The 13441-nt window shown below is 35.5% G+C and overlaps 1 protein-coding gene across 1 annotated transcript in view; it reads left to right on the top strand.

Moving 5' to 3' along the window:
• The window catches only part of LOC139129867 (uncharacterized), a 28089-nt gene extending 15205 nt beyond the window's left edge, over positions 1-12884 (top strand). The window contains exons 8-10 of the mRNA XM_070695549.1: positions 1042-1425; positions 1769-2500; positions 11644-12884. Of these exons, the coding sequence (XP_070551650.1) occupies positions 1042-1425; positions 1769-2500; positions 11644-12425 (1898 nt within the window). The 3' untranslated portion in view covers positions 12426-12884. The remainder of the gene's footprint in view (positions 1-1041; positions 1426-1768; positions 2501-11643) is intronic.
• Positions 12885-13441: the final 557 nt, after the last annotated feature.

Genomic DNA, 13441 nt, shown 5'->3' with positions numbered 1-13441 from the left:
TATATACCTAGGTAACTACCCACCTACCTTTTACAGGTTTTGCTTGGCAGGGTAAATATTCTGAGATCAAAAAGATAGCAAAGAAACAAAGTGTGCAGTCCTGGCTAGGTATTTTAACAGACAAAATTGTTCCTGATGAAACCTCCCGCCCGATTCAGTCACATCTGAATCGATAACTTAGATTGTGATCATGTATTTATGTTTCTTTGTAAGGTTTTGTTTACGATTCACATACCTGATGTAGCCTTGTGGAACATTCGGTTTCAATATTGCGACAATGTACCTGATGGGCTGTTGAAGCTTCTTGTTCAGAAGAGACTTTCTTCAATCAATGCGTCCGCAAGCTTGAGAGGTTTTCGTTTTTGCACAATAAGTAACTGTTAAATACCGAAAAAATCGATCGTAATTGACTTCCAGATGAATATAAAGGACAAGCATTTTTTTTTTTCATTTTTCATTTCAGGAGACAGCATTACTACAGGGGGCACTCAAGGTACTACTCGACCAGAAAGAATGGCTAAGAAACTTGCTGTTAACAAAATGCGAGCAGAGAAGGGGAAAAGAAAGCGACTACCTAGTAAGAAAAATCAATGCCAGCATAATACTGTTAGACACAATCCACATATTTTGTGTGATGTTGAATTATTTTAAAAAGTGACATACAACTCTCACTCAATCAAACTATTTGTTGGCAGATAATATGATTCCTGATATCTGTTTTATGTTTTAAAAAGATGTGTAGGCGCTGTTTATTACATTTTCATAAATGGAGAATGAAGTCTCTCATATCCAGTTTCACTAGCAAACGAACTTACTGGAACACAAACGCTTTCGAAATATTACGACGTACAACAATTAAAATCATAATTTACACAGGACAGGTGGTAATCAATAATGAAACACAAGAATGAAACGATACTCATTCTTTTTCATAATGAACTTTCAAGTGCGACACTTTGCGACTTGTGATCGTTGTAAATATGTATTTCTTTATAGTATTGTAAAGTCGCTGGGTGACTGGAAGTTTTATTGTTATTTCAGACGAAATTGAACTAAAGGTGAAACCAGACGGTATCATACCCGGAGAAGGTAATACTGTGAGGGACGTTGACAGGGCATTCTACTCCAACAGAAGAACGAAGGAAAATGCAGACAAATTTGGAAAACACCTCGACCACTGCAATGAAGATATGGAGTTAACAGAGATTGGTGACAGCAGCATTTCCTACATCATGACTTGCCGATCGCTAGAAGCCCTGGAGTCCCTAATGGATAGCTACAGAAACGAAAGTCTTCAGTGGACAGTGACGTCAACATTCGTGTCTGATCAACTCCTGAGGGATATTGGAGCTATCTATCTTTCACTGGGCGTAACAATAGATTACGAAGAATATTATCTATGCCGGGAAGAGTTAGAAGATGCAGGTGCGTTTGGAAGCTTGTGATATGTATCAGTTGACTGGTATGTCTAAGTACAGGCGTTGTGTAGGTTAGTGTGTGTGGGGGGTGTGGAAAGGGAAAGAGGGCATATGAGCTCCCTTTTTAATGAAATAAATTGAAATTCACTCATATCGTCAAAAACTAGCTGTGATGTATGTTAGTGTCTCTGTTTTTCAGCATAATGCAATGTAAACTTGTAATAAACACGTTACAATGCAATATTACATAAATCAACATGACACAATTTCATGTAAAACAAGTGCGCGTTTGCGATGGCACACTATAGTACTGTACTGAATATAAGACAATTCCCACATGATCTAAACAGACGCAGATACAGTTGGAGTAGATTTCAAGGAACAAAGAACATCAGCTGACAACAGCTCCACTGACGTCACCGCCTTACAGCAGAAGAAGAAACTTGAAGAGATAGAATCGATGAATGATAAGATGGACAGGGAGATCAAAGCGAAGCAGATAAGTAATAGTGTAGAACAAAGACGGAAAAGAGAAAAAGTGAAAAACAGAGATATTCTGAGAGCGATGGAAAATGAGGAAAAGAGAGACTGCGATGCTAAAATCGATGAACTTATGAGTGAATGGATTGATATTAAGAAAGATCTGAAAGATGTTAGTGAAACTCAATCTGGATTGGTTTTCACTAGAAGGCAACTCATTCAAAAAGCAGGAGCTATCATACATGAAGTCGACATTCCCTTAGAAATAAAGCAAGAGTTACTCCTAGTTTTCCAGAAATTTTTGCCTGCAGGTCCAGAGAAGACCACCGAGCCTGATCCAAAGCTAGTGATTGAAGGCAGTGTACTGATGGATTACGTGGAAAACACAGTTCACGATACCGACATTCCAACAGAAAGGAAGCAAGAAATAATACAGCGATTCAGCGACTTAATTAAGGACGAGTCGAAAAAGATGACAGTTAAAGATCGGCTGACTGCGCAGCAAGTGAAACTCCAGGAACGGGCAAATGCGGTTGTCCATGACGCAAATATTCCTGATCAACTGAAAGAGACGTACGTCAATTGGAGACGAGTTGAAAGAGGTATGTCACTCCTACAGACTATTATTACCGTACTTTTTCCTGTTGTTCTCGTAAAAAAGTTTGGCATTTTACTATTTTCGACTGACATTTGGAAATTTTGCTTTTCCCAGACTAAAACGCGTTCTGATTAAGGTAGAAGGCGCCTCGACATTGAAAGACTTCAACTTTCACTGAAACGTTTCGAAAGGAGTGTAAATTAAGAATGAAAATAATGAAATAATTCGCTTATCGCAAAAATAAGGCATTGAAAGTTTTTGTTACTCGTTGAGCGTCAAAACCATCCCTGGCATACGATAGACCAAGTGTACAGTAAGAGTTGAATAATGTCCCCGAGCAGCCATTTTACGTTCCGATTTGATGGATGTCACAATTACGACTTTAATACCCAGGGTCCATTACTTAAATACAGTTGTTCTTTGCCCTATTGGTTTTGTGAAAATTAACTTTTGACAACTATTTCAACATATAACTCATTACATCCAGACAATGGAAGATGTCCGTTTGTCGAGATGACACAGCTAAGGAACTAGTATCAGAAACAGTATCTTCATTAATAAATTGATGCATCGGGGCTAAAGCGCGAACTTTTACTTTCTTCTGAATTATGTAGTATAATGATCGCGTTGTATAATCCGCCTAAATGTATTCAAATTACCTACTTAGATAACCATGCTAAAAACATTATGGTCGAGCCCTGTTTGAGAGGAAAACAGCGCCCTCAGTGGTGAATTGTCAGAAACCCACGCTCGGATTAAAGTCGGTCTCTTGACTTGTTAACACAATATGCCACAGGAGTGATAAATCTGCCTTTCGGTTGAAATGGGCAACGATCTTTGCAAAGCTGAAGCTGAAGCTATGAAACTTTTGAATGATGCTTAAAATATCTTCAAACTATTCAGATCACGATCAAAATTATAATGATAAATTAAAATAAATTTACTGTTCACTCATTCACTGGTTCTTTTAACAAAGTAGTCTATTTCACTCTTTTTTGATGACCTAGTTAAGCTTTATAGCAGTATTGATTTTTATCATTCTTGAAATCCTAGTACCCACCAAGAAAATGTTCTTATTCAGTTCAAAAATACTAAAATGCCAGTATTTTATTAAAACCCTCTGATGCCCTTGAGAGCTTAAAGTCTCAAATTGCATTTCAAGAATGATATATCCAAATGCTTTATACTACAATCAATTGTCATTCAGTTCAAAAAGTTTTGCGCATTAGGTTATAAGGTGCGCAGGTATACTTAAGTTATATTTTGAAATTATAAATTATCCCCACTTGTCAAGTAATATTCATCAGCATCTTATGGTGTGTAAATATCTCAACTTTTCAGATATTGTAGAGCTTGTGATTCCTACGCTGATTTTCAAATGAGGCACAGCTCATTGGCATCAAAACTAGTAAAGGGATACACACCAAAAAGACCAGTGAGGATATTCTGGCCAAATACAACAATGCGGTCACTCAAATGGTTAGCGACATCATTCCTGGCTTTGAATTATTACAGTGATTCATATACTGTATCACTTCATACAATTATAGACAATTTTGGGACCAATTCTGATGGGGTACCACACTAGCAGGAGCAGGGTATGCTTACCCATTTTCGACACCTGGTACCACCACTAGGATTGTCCTACTTAGGGTAGAATGTGCCTCGGGGACAGATATTCGGACTCTCAATTCTTTTCTGGTATACCACTTGTGTGGGGGAGGAGTCATTTTGAAGCTCTTGAAGAAAGAAAGACTTTCATTGTCTTTGTATTTCGAAAATCCAAAATTTGATTTTCCCACCATAGAGTTAACACAGGGATGTGGCCATTTTGAATTTCAAATATTGCAAAATGTTGGGTAATTTGTTTCGCTAGTTCAAAACTTTGCATGGTGACCCCCGATTTTTTTATTGTTGATTTGGTACGAGAATAGTTGAAAGTTTCATTCAGAAGTTTGAGCAAAAGTTTAAGTCTTTGACTTTTGAGGCACATATTATGAGTCTTAAGGTAAAACACGCCTCGGGGACAGATTTTCGGACTCAAATTTTTACAATTCTTTTCTGATCTTCCTATTGTTGGGGGCTCATTTTAAAGCTCTTGGAGAAAGGAAAACTTTCACCATCTTAGTTATTTCGAAAATCCAAAAATTAAATTTTACTATCGAGTTAATATAGGGATGGCAGCCATTTTGAATTTCAAATATGGCACAATGTTTGTTCATTTGTTTCAATAGTTCAAAACATTGCAAAACTTTGCATGGTGACCCCACAATTTTTATTGATGATTTGGTAAGAGATTAATGGTTGAAAGTTCCAATGAGGAAAGTTTGTGCAAAAGTTTGTCTTTCACTTTTGAGGCGCATACTACCTTAACTTTGTAAATCACAAATGTCCCATGGACCTGGTAATGTATTACCTTGAATGAAAATGATTATTGATCCAGTTTGTAGATAACACACTTCATCAGGCTTGGGAAATGTAGTGTAAGCATTAAAGAAAGTTCCATGCTGTTTTCACTAGGTATTTTATTGCAAATTGTAATCATTTATTTTTGCTACATTATAGAGACTGTGAGACATGTCATTCACTCCGCAGTCACCATCATTACTGCTATCATCAGAGTCTATGAGAGTTTCAATCCTAAATTCATCATCAAACGTTAATCAGAACATCACTCAGAATCACCATCATTCTCAAGACTAAGGCAGCTGTCATTCTGATAATAGTCACCATCATCAATACTGCCCTCAGAGGCCATAGAATTTCAATTACAGATTCATTGTGTTAATACAATTTAATCAGAATGTCTATTAGAATCATCTGTAGTCATTCATTCTGTTGTCTGTTGCCCCATCATGAACACTGCCCTCACAGTCCATCATCAATAAAAGCCTGACTGTCAAAGATTATCTTGCAGTATTCGTCTTCGGTGTACAGTAATGGGATGTCCCAGGATTCACTCTGAAAGATATCAATAAAAACGTGGTTAGTCAAATTCTGCATGTAAACATGATACATGTAGTTTTATGAAAGTAAAATTTCAAATCTCCTATCACTGCAATTGGTGTCTGCAATTCTCAGTCAGAGGCTTATACTAGCAGTATATTTATTTCAACAATACTATGTGTTATTTGCATCAAATAGAACATAATTACTTGATGAATATCTTTGTGAGTATGCAAAAATCATTTGCAATTTCTTTGCTGGTCTGTTAAGCCTCTTTATGACACTCAATTTTACAAGGAGCTTGAAACATTTTTGAAAGTTGGCAAAGATCCTGAAAATCACTCTGATAATTGCACTTTCAGTTACACACTTTGATGCAAGGCTTTCAGTAATTTTTTTAGACAGAGACAGCTACAGCCAGGTTGGAAAGTATATCTGAAGGGGTGTTCCTTGACTTTTCTGAAAATTTGCAACATAACACCCAAAAAACAATGGTGATGCCTTTGTGTGCATGCAACCTGAGAAAGACAATATTGCTGAAAATGTGTTCTCTTTTCAAAGACATTTGGAAACAACAGTACTCAGTCATGGACAGTATGGCATGGGACTAAATCTCATCTGGCAATTTAGAAAATCAAAATCAATTTTGATAACATCAGATGGAATCTGTGAAAGGCAACGTAATTGCGTTCTAGTTTAGTTTTCAGCAAAATGTACTTGAGACCGCAATAGCAAAGAGTATCATTTAACCAACTGATGAACAAATGGAGTAAGCTAGTTCTTCCTAACTGCATTTGATGTTTCAAAGGATTGCAAACAGTGTTTGCAATACCATCCTTGATACGTTGATTTCTTACTGATGAGTGATGTCATAGTTATGACTCCATCCCCTAGCACTGCTAGCTGTGAGAGTTTTCTGAAAACAAAATACCAGTAGTATCATGACAAATTTCAATCTGTTATGACTGAATAGTCCCTTCATTATCCATTAAAGATAATGAATGTCCGGCAGGAGTATTTCATATGATCATATTGATATTGACGATGTTCTCTTCGGCCGTCAAGTATCAAAGAAGAAGACAAAATGGGTGGATGGAAGGAGGGAGGGAGGGAGGGGATGGTTAGATGGATGTACATGTATGCATGCATGTGAACAGTATGGCAGAACCCCATGGTGAGACAGTGCAAAGGCCACATACCTGGTATATTTACACTAGGTCTAACGTGGTATATTCTGCAGTTGACGCTTGTGCAGGGACAGCAGAATTACTTGCACTCTCATCATGATGGGGTTGTGTCATTACTTCAAAATGTTAAATCAGATAACATAAATGATGGCCAGTCTGCCACATTTAGACTTGTGAAGTTTAGTGGAGTTATACGTACAAGTTCCTACGTTTGTACACAGGTTTGGTTTGAATGACATCTTTGACTTCTTATTGGCTACTTTTGCCACACCCCAAGTTCTGATTGGTTAAAGTTGTTCACATGTAGTATGTATACAGGTGTGTGTATTTGCTGAACAGGTCTCACTCTAGCCTTCTGCTACAATCACAGAGGGAAAGAACAGAATAAAACAACAATTACTCATTTACCGAAGTCTATGCTACATTCTTTACAAACACAGTAGAAATATTAGCAACAGAGACATACAGTTGAACTATCATTATTTCAAACAATAGCTGGAGCCTGTCAGAGACGGTGTGGTTGTGAGGGAGAAAAATACTGGATACGCGGGATAACACTATGGTCTAAATACATCAAAACTTCAGAAATGTGATTTTCTGTCTTTGATAAAAATAAACATTTAGCTTTGTCATAGCTAACATATTTGAAATCTATCTTGTCGAAAGGTGTGTATCTTGCAAAGTAGTGCACCTTGCAGATGACCAATTTCAGTTTTTTGCTTATAACGTAAGATACTTGTTGTTTACAAGCAAAAGGAGTCCAGGTTATGAGTGCTCATAAAGATAAATGGCATAATTTTTTTGTATTGCACTGCAGTGCAAATATAGATGGTGTGTGGGTGATCCGATGCAATTCAAGAAAACTGTGCTACATATGTTATAATTGTTTTATATCAACACAGTACAGGAACAATAGCACAAGAAAAGACTTACAACATACCCTGCCATAGTAAACACAATTCCTAAAATGTGCTAAGCCAAATGTACTGACATTATTAAGGTAGGTGACTGTCCATAAATGGCACAGTACCTGTCCCCTCAATTGGTTTCTTTGTAAAACTGCAAAAAAAACACCCCTGTAATATTTCTATTTTCTAGGAATTTTCCCAAAACTCTTGGAATGCGAAATCATTTCGGAAATCATATTCAAAAAGAAGAGTCACATATTTCGGGATAAAGTGACAGATTATTCATTGAATGGTACCAATTAACCTTTCAAAAATGCTGACTTCTGTTCCTTGACTTTTTGAAAACATGCTGAACAACTGGTCATCTGTGCACAACCTCAACTCTACTCTGAATCAGACAAAATTAAACATTCAGAGAAACAATGTATGATCTGTACCAATAAACCAAGTTATGTCTACAAATCTCACAATGTATGGCTGAACATACACAGTTAAAGTTTCAACCTCATGTAAGATTTTGTAGTGAGATCTTAATTGACAGTGAAGTTAGCAGCTTTCCCTTACATTGGTGGCCTAAGTTTTCAGGAGACGTGTGTGCAGGCTGAGAAAATGCAGGGTTGCTTGGTGGTGGAGTATATAAGCTGAGTATATTCCAGATGTAGAGTGATAACTTGAGGAAAAAATCCAAATTTGTTGTTTTTAGGTGCAATTTTACAAAGTCCTTTGCTGAAAATGTTCTCTTTTAAAGACTAAATCCAAGACAAAGTGTACCTATTGTGGAAAGTACAGGAGAGGGGTATCCTCCCTCTCTGGTAATTTTGAAAGATTCTGTTATACCTGTCTTGTAACTTTAACAAATTGAGAAAATTTCAAACAATTTTGATGCACTCAGGTGCAATCTGAGAAAGACAACTGCTCACAAAATATGCTGTCCAATACAAAAATGAATATTTTCTGATAATTTAAACTGACCAGAGCTTTGAAAAGAACGATGCAATGACTGTTTTGTTCAAACCTGATAAGAGAAGAATCAGTACTGACAGATTTTCAAAATAACTTGTTTGCTGTGTCTCACTGTAAACATAAGAGTGGTGACTGATATGTCCAAAACAAACCAATGTTTTGGTCAATGTCAAAACAGGAAACAAAATTGAATCTGATTGTTTGAATAGTTTCCAGTGTGCAGGGATATATGCCGCTCAGTCCCTATATTATGTTAAAGCCATTTTGTTCCAAGAAATACCATAAATTATCACTTAAAAACAATATTCAAGTATTATAACATTAAAATTTACATTGATGGAGAAACAATCACACATCTACCATATCAGCAAATCACTTGTAAACCAACCCCAATCAAAATAACTGATGCATTACTAAGTGGTAGACATTGTTTTGATATTCTGCTCTGTATAGATTTTCAATTGAGAAAACATTTCTGACATTTTCTCCAAATGAAGCAGAAATACTAAAACTGTGAGGCCATTTACATCCATAAGACAACTGTATCAGGTACAACCCAACACCACAAAGCCATCTTTGACCACTTGCCATCTTTTTGATCTCCATCCACTGTCACAGTGACAAAGCCTTACCAAAAACAAAAAACAAGGGTTTACATTCAGCCTGTGTCATGCATACATGTATGGCTAGAACACTACACTGAACTAATATGGAGCAATAATAAAAGAATGTCGTTTCCATGGGTCCAAACATCAATCACTGAAGTAAACCACCTGATATCTTTTGCTGATTTGCAAAGTCATCATCAGTTTCCTTGGTATTCACTTCTAATTTTCCTTAATTACAGCCAGCAAAAATGTTGTTACAGCCATTGAATTTCACCTGCTGCTGGCTTGCAATGAAAACACTGATTGTGGCACTGTGTATTGTCATGGGAAAGCAATTCTGAAATGGAAAAATCAATTTTGTCCAGAGGTCACACACTAAATCATCTGTTTGCATTCAGCAAAGTACTACATTGCAAGTCTGATCATAATCAGACATACAGATGGTGATGCGTTGACATTTCCACCTTTCCATGTTCTGTGCTGTTGGTTAGCTTACAGTCATTGAGTGAGGTGACTATCAGCTGACAAGACTTAGCAAAGAAAATACAAACATTGCCATCTCTACATCTGATATTGACCAGACTGGTAGATTGCCAGACCAATGTGCACAGATTAAATGTTGACTATGTATTCTGATCTTTGCTCAAACATGCTAGATCATCCTATTTGCTCATGAAAATTGTTAAAAGTTTCATTCCTTGTAATGTTTTGTTTTTACAATATGAAACAAGATTAGTACACAGAGATGGAAGAAAGATAAAATCAGACTGACAAACACAATAATACTGACTTGAACCTCATGAAAAACTCTACAAATTTGTAGCATCTTAGATCAGACCATTATTGAGTTATTGGGTGATTACCTAATTTCTCAATTATGCAAATGAGTAATGACCACAGAATGCATTGAACAACGGGCAATGACTTTGCTATGACTAAAGTAGAAACTCCACAAAACTGCAGCATATTACTTATTACACCAAACCATAATTGAGATACTTCTTTATTACCTAAACTCATTAACTATGCAAATAATATACAACCAAAGAGTGTAAATCCACCAGACAAAAGGCAATGACACTGCCTTGACTTCAGAAACTATTCAACAAATTGAAGCATACAACACCTGACCATTATTGAGATACAGCCTAATTACCTAAATTCATTAATTATGGAAATTTGTTTTGAATAACAGAGATAAAATTCACTGGATAAATGGTGTTGATACTGCCATGGCTTCAACAATAATTCATCGAAATTGATGCATACTTTTGTTAACTCAACCATTATTACGATACAGCTTAATTACCTTAATTAATTATGCAAATTAGTCATTACCACTGTGATAAAATTGAGTGGACAATATGTAATGATACTGCTACAGATACAGTAGCAGTTCAATAAAATTGTAGCATACCACACTAAACCATCAATGAGATACAGCTATAATTATTGAAATTCATTAATTATGCAAATTAGTAATTTCAACAAAGATAAAAATTTACTTGCAAAAATGCAATGACACTGTAGAGGCATAAGTAACAATGCCATAAAGTTGTAGCATACCACACAAAACCATCAATGAGATACAGCTATATAATTTTTGAAATTCATTAATTATGCAAATTGGTAATTACAACAAAGATAAAAATTTACTGGAAAATGCAATGACACTGTAGAAGCATAAGTGCCATAAAGTTGTAGCATACTACATCAAACCATCATTGAGATACAGCCTAATTACTGAAATTCATTATTTATGCAAATTAGTAATTAGAACAGAGATAAACTTCATTTGAAAAAATGCAATGACACCAGCACGATATAAGTAACAATTCCATAAAATTCTAGTAAACTACACAAAAGTTTAAAAGAAATACAGCCTAATTACTGAAATTCATTAATTATGCAAATTAGCAATTATTACAACACAAAAATTTACTGCAAACAATGCAATGACACCGTTAAGTAATAAGTAACGTTTCCTCAAAATTGCAGCATACTACACCCAAGTTTTACTTAGATACAGCCTAATTACTGAAATTCATTAATTATGCAAATTAATGATTAGAACAGGGATTAAATTTACCGGGAAAAATGCTATGACACCACCAAGGTGTAAGTAACAATTCCACAAATTTATAGCATATTACACCGAACAATTATTGAGATACAGCCTAATTACTGAAATTCATTTATTATGCAAATTAGTAATTAAAAAGCGACAAAAATTCACTGGGTGAAAGGCAATGACTCGGCGAAACACTGACATCATTACTGATCAATGGATCAACAACAAACATTCATTGACAGCTGAAAAATATATTTACCAGCCTCAAAATATTGTTCATGGGTGAATTATAATTAATTATGCAAATTAATAAAATTTTTAGCATGTTAATTTGTAACTCCCAAAGAATTTTTCAAGAAATTGTCATCTTCACGTCAAAAAACCATGTTTCAATGGCAGTACTATTGTTTTATCAGCTGACGACCTTTGACCTACATTTGCAAATTGTTACCTTACACCTATAGGTACACCACTGTCCAACACTGTCAGGGTTTTATTGTCGAGAGATGGCAAGAAATCATCAGGAGAAGTCATTAACCCATATGGATTGACAATAAACCAGAATGGACATGTACTTGTCTGTGACATTGGACATGGCAGTGTGAAGACAGTAACAGCAGACACTGCACAGATTCTAACATCTGTCACAGTTCATGGCTTACCTCACATTTTCCAACCAACAGACACAAAAATGGCAGACAATGGTGACTATTACACAGCCGATATCGGCAACAAATGCATTGTAGTGAGTGATGCAAAGAGTGAAGTGAAACAAATAATAGCAATGGGTAAACTGAAATGCCCCACTGGTGTATTTGTTGATAAAGACAGAAATGTTTTCATAGCAGACTACAGTGCAGACTGTGTAATCAAATGTAATGGAGATGGGGACATTATTTCAAGTCAACAACTCAGTAAGCCCTGGTCTCTGACCATGAATAGCAAATATCAACTCATAGTGTCATGTCAGGGTGATGTAAAGTGTATCTATGTTTTGGACAGTAATCTTGAAATATTGAATCAATTTGGAAGTGATCACTTAGTGAATCCATGGGGAGTTACAGTTGACAATGCAGACAATATTTATGTGGCAGATAATAGGAAGATAGTGAAATTTGATAGACAGGGTGAATACCAGGAAACTGTAACTGTAGATGTAGACCCTTGGTACATTGCAGTGTTTACAGACGGTAGAATAGTTTATTCAGATTACAGTGATTCCACTGTCAAGGTCATTTACAAGTAAGAAATCTGAGAAGACAGTCAATGCAAATATTGCAGCGAATACAGCTGTGCAACTGAACAACATGCAAACACATCACCACCATAACTGACGCAATTTTCCTGATTTTCTCATAAAAACTCAATATTTATCAGCAAAGTTTGGGTTAAAATTTCTCGTTATGATGTCAGGAAATGACTCCAAGTGGAATTGAAACCCTTGGATGAAATTTTGTATTTTTTTCAGAGTGAATTTTGTTGTAAAGTGTGAAGAAATTGTAATCCGCTTTGTTTTGATGCCATGAACAATGTCAATAATTTCATTTTTCTCAGAAACTATTCACAATTTCCTAGTCATGTTGGGGTTAGAATTTCTCATCTTGATGTAAGGAATCCAATAATGTTAAAATTAAAGTCATTGGTTGAAATTTTGTATTATTTTGAGAGTCAACTTTTTTGTAAAATGTGATGAAATTGTGATCAGGTTTGATTCAATTGTTTTGACACAGAGAACACAAATAATTTCATTTTTCTGAGAAATGATCATAATTTCCTGACCATGTTGGGGTTAGAATTTTACGTCTTGATGTAAAGAACTCGAAAATCATAAAATCGAAGACATCAGTTGATATTTTGTAATTTTCTAGAGTGATTTTTGAAAACTGCAGAGAAATTGTGATCAGGTTTGTTTTGATGCAATTGTTTTGACACAGAGAATACAAATAATTTCATTTTTCTGAGAAATGTTCATATTTTCCTGACCATGTTTGGGTTAGAATTTACGTCTTGGTGTAAGGAATTCGAAAATCATAATATTAAAGTCATGGGTTGAAATTTTCATGTTTTTTTATAAAGAGATATTTCGGTATTTCTGCAGAATGTCCTGTGTTGACATGACTTCCATTCAACATTCAATCAAATTTCAACATGATTTCTAGATTTCTGAGTTAATGTTTAGATTTTCCTGGTCATGTTAGGGTTAGAATTTTACGTCTTGATGTAATTAAGTTTATAGAGTGGAAATCAAAGTGATCAGTTGAA

The sequence above is a fragment of the Ptychodera flava genome, chromosome 3 (genome assembly GCF_041260155.1).
Source record: "Ptychodera flava strain L36383 chromosome 3, AS_Pfla_20210202, whole genome shotgun sequence".
Lineage (NCBI taxonomy): Eukaryota > Metazoa > Hemichordata > Enteropneusta > Ptychoderidae > Ptychodera > Ptychodera flava.
This window is presented reverse-complemented; position numbering and strand designations above follow the sequence as displayed.